Below are 14605 nucleotides of genomic sequence, written 5' to 3'. Positions count from 1 at the left end.
CTGGTCAGTGACAGCGCGGACGCCACAGCACTGTGAGCATGGAGCCCGCTGTGATCATCGCTGCACTTATGGCCGTTGTCAACTCCTCGCACCTTATCGAACACCTCTTCCACAGTCAGCTGCTGAGAAATCGGGCGAGGAGGCTCCGGCAGCGCGGTGAGGACATGAAGTGTGAGAGTGGCACAGACCTCTCACAAAGCACGGGATCCCGCGCCGCGGAGATCATGGTGGCAATGGGTCACGTTCTTGCTATGGGACGGCGATTCTGGGCCCGGGAAACAAGCATGGACTGGTGGGACCGCATAGTGCTGCAGGTCTGGGATGAATCACAGTGGCTGCGAAACTTCAGGATGCGTAAGGGCACTTTCCTTGAACTGTGTGCTGTGCTGGCCCCTGCCCTGAAGCGCCAGGACACCCGGATGCGAGCAGCCCTGAGTGTGCAGAAGCGAGTGGCCATAGCCCTCTGGAAACTTGCAACGCCAGAAAGCTACCGGTCAGTAGCGAACCACTTTGGCGTGGGCAAATCTACCGTGGGGGTTGCTGTGATGCAAGTAGCCCACGCAATCATTGACCTACTGCTCTCAAAGGTAGTGACCCTGGGAAACGTCCAGGTCGTCATAGATGGCTTCGCCGCGATGGGATTCCCAAACTGCGGTGGGGCTATAGATGGCACTCACATCCCTATCCTGGGACCGGCCCACCAGGCCAGCCAGTATATTAACCGAAAGGGCTACTTTTCAATGGTGCTGCAAGCACTGGTGGACCATGGGGACGTTTTACCAACATCTACGTCGGGTGGCCGGGCAAGGTTCATGACGCGCGTGTTTTCAGGAACTCTTGTCTGTTTAGACGCCTGCAGGAAGGTAGTTACTTTGTGGTCCGGAAAGAAAGTGTTGGGGATGTGGAGATGCCTACAGTGATCCTCGGGGACCCAGCCTACCCGCTAATGCCCTGGCTCATGAAGCCCTATACAGGCGCCCTGGACAGTGACAAGGAGCTCTTCAACTACCAGCTGAGCAAGTGCAGAATGGTGGTGGAGTGTGCTTTCGGACGTCTCAAGGGGAGATGGAGGAGCTTACTGACTCGCTCGGATCTCAGCGAAACCAATATCCCCATTGTTATTGCAGCTTGCTGTGTGCTCCACAATCTCTGTGAGAGCAAGGGGGAGACCTTGATGGCGGGATGGGAGGTTGAGGCAAATCGCATGGCTGCTGATTACGCTCAGCCAGACACCCGTGCGATTAGAAGAGCACAGCGGGAAGCGCTGTGCATCCGGGAGGCTTTGAAAGCTAGGTTCCTCAGAGAGCAGGGTAACCTATGACTGTCCAGTCTCTTTACAGAGAAGCTGAACCTGCCCCTGTTTCAGTTACTATTGACTTTTTTCAGCGGTTACATACCCCGTTCACCAGATTTCCCCCCTTCCAACAGACGTTTAAAAATAAAGTTATTGGAACATTTTTAATTAACAAAGTTTTCTTTACTAACGAATTCTCGTTCAAGGGTTCCAACAGGGACGCAGACTGTGGTGGGTACGGTGTGCAGTGATGTACAGACCGCTTCTACACTCGAGGACTGACAGGCTCCTGCTCCTACAGCGGTCTCTGGGGGGAGGACGGTTACCGGAGGGTGTGCAGGAAGGGGTGGGTTGCAGGAAGGGGTGAGGGGTGTGTGGGAAGGGTGAGTAGGTGTAGGGGGATGATGGCTCTGGCTGGGGCTCAGGGCATCGGAGAGGTTCATGGCTAGGGTGGAAGGGCATGGTAAGGGCAGCCTGCCTTGCCATTTGTGGATGCCAGGCGCTCGGACCCTGGGGCAACATACACCTCCCAGACTGACCTGGGGCAGCAGACACCTCGCAGAGTGACCCGGGTGCCTAGTGACTGCACTCTGTGTGTGACCTGCTGTTGATCCTGCCCCCATGTCTGCACCCTGTTAATGGTGGCTGTCCTATGCAATTAACAAACCCCTTCCCCCCCCCCCTTCACACAAAGTCTTCTGCAAAGAAACATGACGGAAACAGTAATGAACAGCAAACTATTTTTAATACTCAACTACACAGTTGGGGGATGAAACTGGGATTTGGGATCGGGTGAGCCAGGAAGGCAAGCAATTCTCATACTTTAGGGAATGAGAGCTGTTTGGTACATGAGCGCTCTGCTGGGGTGGAGTGACAGTTTTCACGGCCCCTAGCGCCCCTCCTTCTTGTGATTTTGGGTGAGGGGGGGACAGGACTTTGTGGCGGGGGAGGGCGGTTGCAGATACAGTTCAGGGGGGCTCTCTGCTCCTGCCTGCGGTCCTGCAGAACATCCACAAGGCGCCGGAGCGTGTCCGTTTGCTCCCTCATTAGTCCAAGCAGCGTTTGAGTCGCCTGCTGGTCTTCCTGCCGCCACATGTCCTCCTGTTCGCTGTGTGAGCGCTGCTGCTGAGAGAGGGTCTCCCTCCACTGGCTCTGCTGGGCTGCCTCGGCTCTGGAGCAGGCCATCAGTTCAGCGAACATCTCGTCCCGAGTCTTTTTCTTTCGCCGCCTAATCTGCGCCAGCCTCTGTGAGGGGGATGCCGGGGCAGTTCGGGAAAGAGCCGCAGCTGTGTGATGTGAAAAAGGAAGTGATTTCCTTGCAAAGATACATGTTTGCGAACACTGAACACAGTCTACTCAGTTTCTGTGAACAAGACCATACAGGGCACCTAATCTCATGTGCTCTCAGGACAAGTTCGAATTTTTGGCATTTGCTTTCATTGCCTGGGGTCTTGCACTGGAGATCGGACAAGCGGGGCAGGACAGCAGAATCCGTGTAGCAGCCAGGCCTGGTAAGCCGTAAACTTTAGGCTGCTTAACAGTTAATGGATAGCAGTGCCCTCCTGCTGCAGGCAATCTGGAAAGCATAAAGTCTGACCCTGTTCCAGCCCCTCGCGGCTGTCCCCGGGAAAGATCCCTGTATGCTTTTCCTCTGCAGCCTCCAACACGTGGCTGTTAAACGACGGTCATTGTTATGCAAAGGAAAGGTCAAGCATTCACAATAGTAACATTAAAGTAATTCCCCTAATTAGATGCAGCAGTCGCCGAGCGAGATCACCCTGAGGCGGGTCTCCAGGAGAAACAGAGAGTGCATGCTGCGTGAATCCCTGCACAGACCAGGGCCCTATGCTGCCATGCTGGTCGAGGCAATGCTCCCACTATACCTCAGGATGGCCTGGCGCGGAAGAGTGTGCTTCCACGGAGCACCCAATAAGGCACCTCTCCCCAGGAACCTCCTGCGGAGGCTTTTCGAGTACCTCTCCGACAGCTTCGTGGAACTGTCCCAAGAGGATTTCTGTTCGATCCCTATATGCATTGACCTTCTTTTTATATAGTTTTTATTCCTGTTTTGTTAAAAAGTAAATGTTTACATGTTTATAGCACTTACCGACTGATCCTTCCCCTGATTCGGAGTCTGGGTTAACGGCCGGGGAGGGTTGGTAGGGGATCTCTGTGAGGGTGATGAAGAGATCCTGGCTGTCGGGGAAAGCAGTATTGTAAGCGCTGTCGCCTGCCTCGTCCTCCACAAACCCTTCCTCATCTTCCCCATCGGCGAACATCGCCGAGGAACTGCCCGTCGACACTATCCCATCCTCAGAGTCCACGGTCACTGGTGGGGCAGTGGTGGCAGACCCACCGAGAATGGCATGCAGTGCCTCGTAGAAGCGGCATGTCTGGGGCTGGGCTCCGGAGCGTCCGTTTGCCGCTTTGATTTTTTGGTAGCCTTGTCTCAGGTCCTTGATTTTCACGCGGCACTGCGTTGCATCCCGGCTGTATCCTCTGAGTGCCATGGCTTTGGAGACCTTCTCGTAGGTCTTTGCATTCCGTTTTTTGGAGCGCAGCTCCGAAAGCACAGACTCATCACCCCACACAGCGATCAGATCCAAGACTTCCCGGTCAGTCCATGCTGGGGCCCTCTTTCTACTCTGAGATTGCATGGACTCCTCTGCTGGAGAGCTCTGCATCGCTGCCAGTGCTGCTGAGCTCGCCACAATGTCCAACCAGGAATTGAGATTCCAACTGGCCAGACAGGAAAAGGAATTCAAATTTTCCCGGGGCTTTTCCTGTATGGCTGATCAGAACATCTGAGCTCGGACTGCTGTCCAGAGCGTCAACACAGTGGTGCAGTGTGGGATAGCTCCCGGAGCTAGTAAGTTCGATTTGCATCCACACCTAGCCTAATTCGACATAGCCATGTCGAATTTAGCGCTACTCCCCTCGTCGGGGTGGAGTACCGAATTCGAACTAAAGAGCCCTCTAGGTCGAATTAAATGGCTTCCTGGTGTGGACGGGTGCGCGGTTAATTCGAATTAACGCTGCTAAATTCGAATAAAAGTCCTAGTGTAGACCAGGCCTTAGTTGTTTTAAATTTTTGTATCCTATCTCTTCAGTTCCAATATATACTTTTTAATGAGGCAACATCATGGATGGAGTGTTCCACTAAGAGAAAAATATATGTACTTCAATAGTGAAACAGAAACCAGCACTATTCTGAGATCAGTGTGGGACAGCCTTTTGGAATATTGAGCAATAGGTACAACCACTGAGGAAAGCACGGGAGCGTGCCTTCTCCTTTCCATACAGCTTTTTTTTATTGTCCTCAGTGAGGCTGTTAGGTCTAATGCATTCTCACTCTTGGTCTCCGTTCAACTTTTTATGTGGTTTGGCTGATGAGACCAGAATTAACTAAGAAAATATTTAGGAACAGAGGACATTGTTAAAACTTAGAGCATGTTAGAGGTGAGACTTTTGCATCTAAATTTATTTGGCAATGTTATTGTTAATTATTAATGAATAAAATGGATTGAATGATTTTGTTTCTCTCCCAGAATCCTGGAAGGTCCTGAGACTGCTTTAGTTTATCAGAAATATATAGAGATGTTGACTTTAATTGACCAATTTGAAGAGCAGATCTATTGCGAATGGAAATCTCAGGTGGATGAAGTTTGTCAATTTAATTTAGATCAGCCACTAATTAAACGCAATCCTGAAAATGGTCTCCTAAGTGTGAATTTTGACTCTAAGGTACGATATAAAGTATTACAATTACATGTGTGTTGTCCGCTGTTTTTTCCCCATGAATTAGAAACGTTAACAGAATTATAAATCGGGAATATTCCTAAAGTGAAATTAATATTTCAGTATATAATTAAATCACAATGCTTGGGGAAAATGCCTTTGTTTTATGCTACAGTTCCTATGATTGTTTATATTATTGTTTTAGTTTTTCAGCTGGAAAATATGGTTGCCCTGTGCCAGCATTGGAGAGACTTTTCACCTTCAGAAATAAAGAAGGCAGTTGTAGTATTGAATGCTTTCTCTAGAGACAGCTGGAGGATAATGATAATAGTTGGCAGTTACCATCCAGTATATAGCACTTTAGATTGCTAAACCCTGCCCAATCTCACCCTCACGCTCCTGGATCTAATTGAAAGAGGTTCTCTTCTACAGAGGGCCTTATAACATGCTCACCACCGTAGTATCTGAGCACCTTACTATCTGAGGTTACACACAGAATTAAACAAAAAACATGTATCTTCTGAAAGGAGATTTAAAAAATTATAATACTGCTTTGTTTCTTATAGCTAGTGGCTTTGTTGAGAGAGGTGACGTATCTCCTGATGTTGAATCGATCTGATATTCCAGATTCTGCACTAGCAATATATGAGAAAAGGAAAATTTTTGCTAAGGTTTGTGCTTTCAGGAAGTATGAAATATATCCTTTTTACTGTACAATTTTGCTGTGTGTGTGTGCGCTCACTCTACTTGTTCTTCTGTTCAATATGGTTGAAATGTGAGTTTCTTTGCATAATCTGGGGTAACCAGGTTTTGTGTGAAGAACTCTGCAGGAGACAAAATAGATCCTGCAACTGGCAGGAAGGTAATGGGGTTGTAGCACAGCTTGGAATAGTGGCTATAGCAGGGGTGGCCAACCTGTGGCTCCGGAGCTGCATGCGGCTCTTCAGAGGTTAATATGCAGCTCCTTGTATAGGCATTGATTCCGGGGCTAGAGCTAGAGATGCTAACTTCCAGTGTGCTGAGGGGTGCTCACTGCTCAACCTCCTGCTCTGCCCCAAGCCCCCTGCCCTCACTCCACCTCTTCCTCTAAGGCCCCTGCCCCTTCCCCTGAGCCTGCCATGCCCTTGCTCCTCCCCTCCATAGCCTGCTGCACACATGAAACAGCTGATTGCGGTGGGAGGGGGGAGTAGGTGCTGATTGGTGGAGGCTGGCAGAAGGCGCTGGGCTCTGGGGAGCAGATGGGGTGCTGCTGATGTATTACTGTGGCTTTTTGGCAATGTACAATGGTAAATTCTGGCTCCTTCTCAGGATCAGGTTGGCCACCCGTGGGCTATAGCATTCACACAGGCAGGTCCAGTTCAGGCTGGCAGATCCACTTTAACTGCATAGTTAAAGTATGGATCCAATAGCTCCTTGACTCGTCCAGCTCCATGGTCTCCCTCTACGCATTTCATGCTGGCCCATTTGGGGCCAGAATGATTCTCCTTTCTAGTGCACAGGGTTACGGTGGCCCTACTGAATAGCTGCTTTGCCAACATAAGAGTCATGTAGACATTCAAATGGCACTGGGGGGGCCCTACTTTAGAGGAATTTTACCCTATGAATGTCTTTTTACACCAACAGTATATTGGAAACCTTGAACTCATTGTTCAGTGGTACAATAAACTTAAACAGACTGTTCTGGAGGTTGAATATCCTCTGATTGAAACTGAGCTGAGAGCCATTGATGGTCAGTTAAGAGAAGCAGAAGAAGTGTTCACGTGGCAGAAAGAAAATTGCTGGAAATATATTGAACAAGTGAAAGCTATCGTGTATGACTTGGAGCAGAGAGTTCAACAGTCAAAGGAGAATATTAAAACAATTCAGCAGATTATGAATGCATGGGCAGAACACACACTCTTCTCCAGGAAAGATGGTAGGAAAGATGCTTTGTTAAGTCTGGAGGATAAAGAAGATAGACTTGCTAAGAAATACAAGTTACTAAAAGAGGATGGCTACAAGATTCATCAGCTTGCTGAGGTAATTTCTGCAATAATCATACATGGTTTTTTAGATTATCTAATCTTTCTAAAAAGCATATTTTAATTATTATTATTCATAACCACATTTGTATTAATAGTATCCTGCAAAAAATGTGTTAATTTAAAGAATAAGTGAGGTATATCTAGAGTAGCAAGAAGAGGTTAAATATTTGGCATTCTATAATCTGCAAATTGGTAGCATTCAGTTAAATTTGCTGATGTATACTTGACTGTTCAATTATTGAAATAGTTATACAAATTACATAATAGTCCCTTTAAAATTAACACATTTAAAGACAAATAGGGACAAGATGGAAAAATAATCTTGACACTGATTGAAATTAGCATTGCTTTTTATCTCATTAGGTAAGGAATTATTGTCTAGATTGAATTACGCACAGCTATTGTCTCAGTTTTGTTACCCTGGTGCCCTGTGCTAAATTTTTCCTTTGACTTCTATAGAACCACCTTTGCAACTGGAGCTATATTATAGTCTGTTTCAGAGGGCATATTTATAAAATAATTTCTTTCTAAATTTGAAGATTACATGAGTTATGTACTTAATTAAAAATACACTGTTTTATTTCCCTGTTATTTATGAATGCTAAATAAAATGTAACAACCCCCCCCCCAAAATCCCTGAAACATCAGCTGCTGTACCACACGACTACCAGTAATCTGCAAGAAAGTAATTCTGTATCGCAGTCCTGACATGAAAAAAGATTTCCCACCCAATTACTTGCATGCCTCGCCCCTTTTTTGCTGACTTCCTTGGAAGTCTCTGCTTGTCTGTTTCTGACACAAATTGTATGTCAGATGAAAGAGAAAATAGACTTTTTCTTTATCCAATAAATCTTCTTTATGCCATTATCTTGAGACTATCTTCTGGTCCATATTCTAATCTGTTTATTGATAGTGGCAAGTAAAGAGTTTTGTTTTTATTGAAGAACTAGACCAGATGAGGATTTTTATTTTTTTGAAAATATTATATGTAGGTAAACTTAATAAGGGCTTACACTGGAATGCAGAACAAGCAGTGATATGCTGTAGTAGTGTGCAGTGATATTCCTTCAACATGGTGATGCTCCATTGAAATCACAATGTAGCATCATAATTCAGGCCCTGAACTGCAATCTGATACATACAGGAACCCTGTACTTGCACAGAGTTCCACTGACATCAAGGGGACTGCAAATAGGTGCAAGATCCACCCAGGCAGATCAGATTTTAGGATCAGGGCCATACTTGTTACAATGGGTATCACTGGAATCTTATTTTGTCTTAGTATTTACCACATGAAACGGCATTGAAGCAGTTAAATATTTTGAATGACAAATCATTTCACTAGATAATTGTATGAATAAAACATTTTGTAACTTGTTTTTTCTTTCCCAGGAAAACTTAAAGCTCTTCAAAGCAGATTCTTCCTCAGACTCTTGGAAGATTTATATAGAGTACATTGATGACATTATAGTTGATGGTTTCTTTAACACAATAATGCACAATTTAGACTTCTTTTTGGAGAACACAGAGAAAGGTTTGAAGCCTGCTCCATTTTTTCAGGCACAAATGATCCTTAGCGCCCTGGAGATCGAATTTAAGCCTTCACTTGATAAAGAGGCTGGAGATGGCTTTTATGACCTAGTAGAAGAACTTTTGAGCAATGTTTTCAAAATGTCTGCCCAGATGAAAAGAGTAGCAGCACATTTGGAAGTAGAAAATTACCAGGTATTTTATACTTTCTCCATATACATGGGAATAATGGATCCAATTTAATTTAAAATAAATGTGGATTGCAATATATTTGAGCTCCACAATTAATGCATCCTTGTGAGGGAGGGACCACAAGCCTCAAAGCTGGGCCCACAGGCAGCGCTCAGATCATGACTGCTACCCAGCAGCTCAGTACCTGAGTAACTATGGAAAGGTCCAGGGAAGGTCCACAAAGTGACCTTTTTTTTTTTTTTTAACCAAAGCTTAATCAGTTGTGGAGATGAGGAGGGCAACATCCTCTACCAGGAGACTTGAATTATTTTAATTCCCTGAGATGTTCAGCCTCAACTAACTTGCTGAAGATGTCCATTCCTCTTTTGAAATAACTGGTTTTTTCAGTTCTGTGTATGGCGTAGTATCCAGAAATATAGAGAGCTGCCCAGATTGTTTATGGAATCATTGAAATGTAGGGCTGGAAGGAACCTCAAATGGTTATCTAATCCAGCCCCTTTCACTAAATCTGGACCAACTATACTTAGACAATCCCTGACAGATGTAGCTTTGCAGTTTTTGGTGGCAGTGGTGATGGGGATTCCTGAGTTTTGCAGTCATATAGCAAGTGTAAACTAGCTAATGATTTATGTATTAATATTAACACAATACTTATTATAGTTGGTTTACAGTTGTAAAATAACTACTTCTCTTTTCGTGCCTAGAGCGATATGGACAACATGTTAGATCTATCTGAGATCAGGCAGGAGATTATGGACAAAGTGGCAGATGTAATCAGGAAAGCCCTGGACTACAGAAATTCTCTGGACACCTACGCTTATCTCTGGGTAGATGACAGGGCTGAGTTTATGAAGCAGTTTCTGCTGTATGGTCATATTTTAACTTCCGAAGAGATAGACGCTCATGCCGATGAGAGAGTGCCTGAACAGCCGCCTACTATTGAGCAGTTTAAAGAACAGGCAAGCAAGCTAGCAAATATTCATTTTGCAGCTTTAACTTACTTTATATTTGAGTGAGACACGGTAGGTGAGGTAATATCTTTTATTGGACCAATGTCTGTTGTGGAAGGGACAGGCTTCTGAGCTACACAGCATTTTTCAGGTTTGGGGAAGGATATCTGTGTCTGAGCTAAAAACAAGATGGGACAGATGAAGCATAAGGGGTAAGGCATGTTGTAAGAGGCCACTTGAAATGGAGTGGGCAATAAGGGTTAGATTGCTGTGCAAAAGAGTTTTGAAGTGGGCTGCTAAGGGTTAGCAGGCAGTTGTGTGTTGAGTTTAAAACCAGTGTTTCTGAGTCCATACTTTTTAGTGTCTGGCAACATTATCAGTTTAAGTTCCCAGGCTCATCTTTTACTGTACAGGTTTCCTTTGAGGATGAGTATTGAACGATCAGATGTGGAGTGATTGTTTTGTGAAAAGTGTTCGCCTACAGTGTTTTTGGCTTTATCATTTTTCTGTGTGAGTTCATTCGAGAGTGTAGTGATTGTCTGGCTTCACCCACATAGTAGTTATTGGAGCATTTGATGCACAGGATGAGGTATACTACATGTTGTAGACACGTAGGACCCGTGAATCTTGAAAGATGTGTTGGGGTGGGGGGAGGAGAGAGTTGGCCATTGTAGCAGTGGAGATATGTCTGCAAGTTTTGCATCAGTTGTTCTGGCAGGAAGCACCTAGTGCTGCTCTGAGTTGGTGTGTCCTGGTCTGTGGGGAGCTTGCTTCCCATGATGAGTTTGGTGAGGTTGGGGGATTGTTTGAAGGCCAAAAGGAGTTTTGAAAAGTGTTTTTTCAGGATGTATGGGTTGTATCAAGAATGGGTTGTAATTATTTGATATGTTTGTGTATGTAATATAATCTTTTATCTGCTGTAGATTGACATCTATGAGAATCTTTATATTCAGATGAGCAAATTTGAAGACTTTAGAACATTTGAAAGCTGGTTTAAGGTGGATATGAAACCTTTCAAAATGAGTTTGTTAAACATTATTAAGAAATGGAGCTGGATGTTCAAAGAACATCTTTTGAGATTTGTCATTGGCAGGTAAAAATGCATCCTATTTTTTTTTCAGAATAATTCTAACTTGCTATTTTCTTTTTAAGTCATTAATATCTATTAAATAATGTAATACTTAGTGAGCTGAATTTTGCTCTGATTTACACTCTGTGCAACCTTATTACCTTAAACTTGTTTGACAGGCTGTACTTCCAGGCAGAATTTGTGCTAGTGCAGCTAATGTGCAATCTTAAAGCTGGATGTGTTAAAATATTTGTGTATAATGGGATAGACTTTTAACAGTGCTTTTTTAATTAGGTGTAAATGACCTGACTTTCAAAACTGCTGAGCACTGGGAAATCTCATTGCTGTCAATCTAAGCTGCAGGTGCTCAGCACCTTTAAAAGTCAGGCCAAAACTGTTTTAAGATACTCTGAATGCAAAAGGTAAGTAATCATAATGGAAATTAATTTTAAAGCTTTTTGTACATTGGATCACATTCATTTAAAAAAAGGTTTTCAGAGTTGAAATCTTATTTTCTTTTCTTTGATAGTTTGACTGACCTAGAAGAGTTCATAAAAGTGACAGATGCTGGACTCCAAAAAAAAGTGAATGAAGGAGATTATAATGAACTAGTAGAAATCATGGGGCATCTCCTGGCTGTGAGAGACAGACAGGCATCTACTGATGAGCTCTTTGAACCTCTAAAAGAGACTATTACACTGTTGGAAAGCTATGGACAGAAGATGTCAGACCAAGTTTATGTCCAGTTAGAGGTATTGTAGGATTAAAAATGAAGAATACTCTGTACTTTATGTATGTATATGGCCCCCCACCCTTCTATCTGAGCATTCAACAATCATGTAGAAATTTATAATTGCAGTCACTTTCTTCCCAGCCATAGGAAAAGTAGCTCTTTTATTACATTTTTAAATTATTTGTTTTCTTTGTGTGTGAAGAACTTATTGAAGGGAAATCAAGTCAGAGAACTTTTTGCAATTAGTTCTGAACAGAGTGAGGACCATAGTCCATTTTTACCACCTCAGACTGAGAGTTCCATAGACTAGGTCCAACTCCTGTGAAAGTTCTGTCTCCTGCACTTGCAAACCACCCCCTAGTAGCTGGCTTTTCATGGTTCCAGTGAAATATGGCTATTATGATCACGGATGGAGAAGGAACTTCTCAGGCAGCTAGGGCCAATCCCATGAAAGACTTGGAATATCAGGACAGAAACCTTGCACTAAACTGTGGATTCTGTGGGGAGTCAGTGAAGTGATGCGCTCATAATGGTCTGTGTTGATAAGCAGGCTATTGCATTTTGTACTATTTGGATTTTCAGGATGTGTGGCTTCAAAGACAATCAAGATTCAAGTGGGGAGAGGGATAGCTCAGTGGTTTGAGCATTGGCCTGCTAAACCCATGGTTCTGAGTTCAATCCTTGAAGGGGCCACTTAGGGCTCTGGGGCAAAAATCTGTTAGGGACAGTACTTGGTCCTGCTATGAAGGCAGGGGACTGGAGTCAATGACCTTTTAGGTTCCCTTCCAGTTCTATGAAATAGGGCTATATCCATATAATAAAAAAAGGTTACATATGCATGGGTCACTGTAGCAAGGCATGAGGGGCAATCTTCTGTCTAATTGCTGATGGAAATGAGTGCTTTTTGCCACCATGTTAATTTGGCCATCCAATAGCATTGAGGAGTATGAAAAGACTCCAAGACTGCAAACTAGGGCAGATGCCTTCGCTATAATATTCCTATTATTGAGGGCAAGTTTTCCAAAGAGCTTCCCACTTCCTACCAACATCTCAGTCTTGTCTAGAAAACTTTGAAATTTAAATTTGAAATTTCTCTTGCAGGTTGGGACAAAAAGGAATTTGCATAAAATATTTTAAATTTCTTATTTCAGTGCAAAAACAGCATTTCATGCACAAAATTCTGAGTTCTAAAATGGTCTGGAACAACATGTGAACTCCTTCTGGAAAGAGAAGTTACTTTTGTAGAGGTTTATAGTGAAATCAGCAACTAATACATAGGCAATACACATCCCATTTTCCAAAACTCTATTTGGCTTGTTGCATTTATGAAATGCAGTAGGGGGACCTCCTTTGTTACTAGTGAGTTCTTAGTACCCATGACTCATCTTGGGGTGCATACCTCCTCTGTCTGCCTACTGGGGAGTCAGGAATTCATCTAGAAAGCATTCCAAACACTTATCAGTAACAAATAGTCAACTTTATTAGCAATGTCTCTGTGTCTATTTCTGGGGGAATTCTGCATCACAGCATGTGCACAGAATTCATGTCCCCTGTAGATTTCTTTGCTTCCCTGCAGAAAAAAATTACTTCTTGCTGCTTTCCTTTGCTTCCCCATCAGAACGGTCACGTGCCCCTCCCCAGCAACACAGGCAGGTTGGTTCCGGCACGTGGAACAGCCAATAGAGATGTAAATCACTGCCCAAGGTTGGGAGGCTGTGCAGGGGTGTGTGTGTGTGTGTGAGAGAGAGAGAGAGACTCTGTCCCTGTCACTCACTGTTGCAGCAGGCTTGGCATGCAGGGCTTCAGGGTGTTTCCGGGGAGGTAGGTGTGGGACAGGCACTGTCCCCTCAGGCAGAACAGAGTCTAGCAGCCTGCCTGCTTAGTGAATTGTTTCCATTCTCTTTGTGAATTCCCTGAAGAGTATAAAACAGATGTAAAAGTTTTAAGGCTCCTTTACCTTGCCAGAGTGGTGTAAAGGACAGTACGGCCTTATAAATTCTTATGTTGCTTTCATGATTAGAACTGATCTACATTTTTTGACTGAAAAAAAATTGCTATCAGAATATGCTCCATGAACTGTTTGCTACTGACCTTTATGGAGATAGTCAGTAGCCAATATAAATTGTGAGTTTGATTTAGGGTGACCAGATGTCCCGATTTTATAGGGACAGTCCCAATTTTTGGGTCTTTTTCTTATATAGGCTCCTATTACCCCTCCACCCCTGTCCTGATTTTTTACACTTGCTGTCTGGTCACCCTAGTTTGATTCCCCAGCCTTCACTTGCTCTTCAGTTGCCTGTGATGTAACACTGAGCACCTGACTGCATATATTTGTTGACTAATAACTAGAAATAAAGGGTCAAACCTAGTTACATTACTGTTAGGCAAGCGGGTTTGGGGATTTCCTCCGATGTTCCCCACTTTCATTCTCTATCCATTGTATTGTAGTTTAAATAAATTACCAAAATAATTGAAACCAGAGTGATTATTTTGTGTTGTTTTGACAAAATATGCAGAATTGTATATTGTGTGCAGAATTTTTAATTTTTAGGTGCAGAATTCCCCCAGGAATATATGCGTCAGTCCCAGAGAAAGGTTACCTTCACTTCCTTGCTGAGGCTAGGCAGCTTTCTGAGTGATCTTTTTTATAGCAGCTTCCATCTGTCTCTCTCTCTCTCCCAGCACAAACAAAACTGCTGCCAGCTGCTGCCATATCTTATCCAACTTTTGTGCCAGCTTCAGCCTCTCTGTCACGTAGTGAAGCATCTCATTCCCTTTGAGCTCTGTCTGATTCCTACATGCAGTGCAATGCAGGCTTAAAGAACCACCTGCTTAGGCTGCCTTGGGCTGTCCCTGAGCCTAGAGCTGATTCGCTGCTGGCTGTGTCCTGGTGCTATTACCATAGCCAATTGGTGCTCACGTCACTGTGTGCTGTATCTTCTTCCCAGGAGAATTGGCCACAGGAAGTTGAGCCTGCCATTTCTCTGCCCACCTCCTTTTTGCTCATTTCCCTCCCACCAATGAGAGGACCAGGACCAGCTTTCATAGCACTGTCCTTGTTTTTTGGAGTGGGGT

At 44.2% G+C, this 14605-nt stretch overlaps 1 protein-coding gene across 1 annotated transcript in view; it reads left to right on the top strand.

Moving 5' to 3' along the window:
- Positions 1 to 14605, top strand: part of DNAH11 (dynein axonemal heavy chain 11) — a 305959-nt gene that overhangs the window by 74851 nt on the left and 216503 nt on the right. The window contains exons 12-18 of the mRNA XM_045004937.1: positions 4843 to 5038; positions 5599 to 5703; positions 6656 to 7051; positions 8449 to 8781; positions 9483 to 9737; positions 10652 to 10821; positions 11327 to 11549. Of these exons, the coding sequence (XP_044860872.1) occupies positions 4843 to 5038; positions 5599 to 5703; positions 6656 to 7051; positions 8449 to 8781; positions 9483 to 9737; positions 10652 to 10821; positions 11327 to 11549 (1678 nt within the window). The remainder of the gene's footprint in view (positions 1 to 4842; positions 5039 to 5598; positions 5704 to 6655; positions 7052 to 8448; positions 8782 to 9482; positions 9738 to 10651; positions 10822 to 11326; positions 11550 to 14605) is intronic.

Source organism: Mauremys mutica, chromosome 2, assembly GCF_020497125.1.
Source record: "Mauremys mutica isolate MM-2020 ecotype Southern chromosome 2, ASM2049712v1, whole genome shotgun sequence".
In the NCBI taxonomy this organism is placed as follows: domain Eukaryota; kingdom Metazoa; phylum Chordata; order Testudines; family Geoemydidae; genus Mauremys; species Mauremys mutica.
This window is presented reverse-complemented; position numbering and strand designations above follow the sequence as displayed.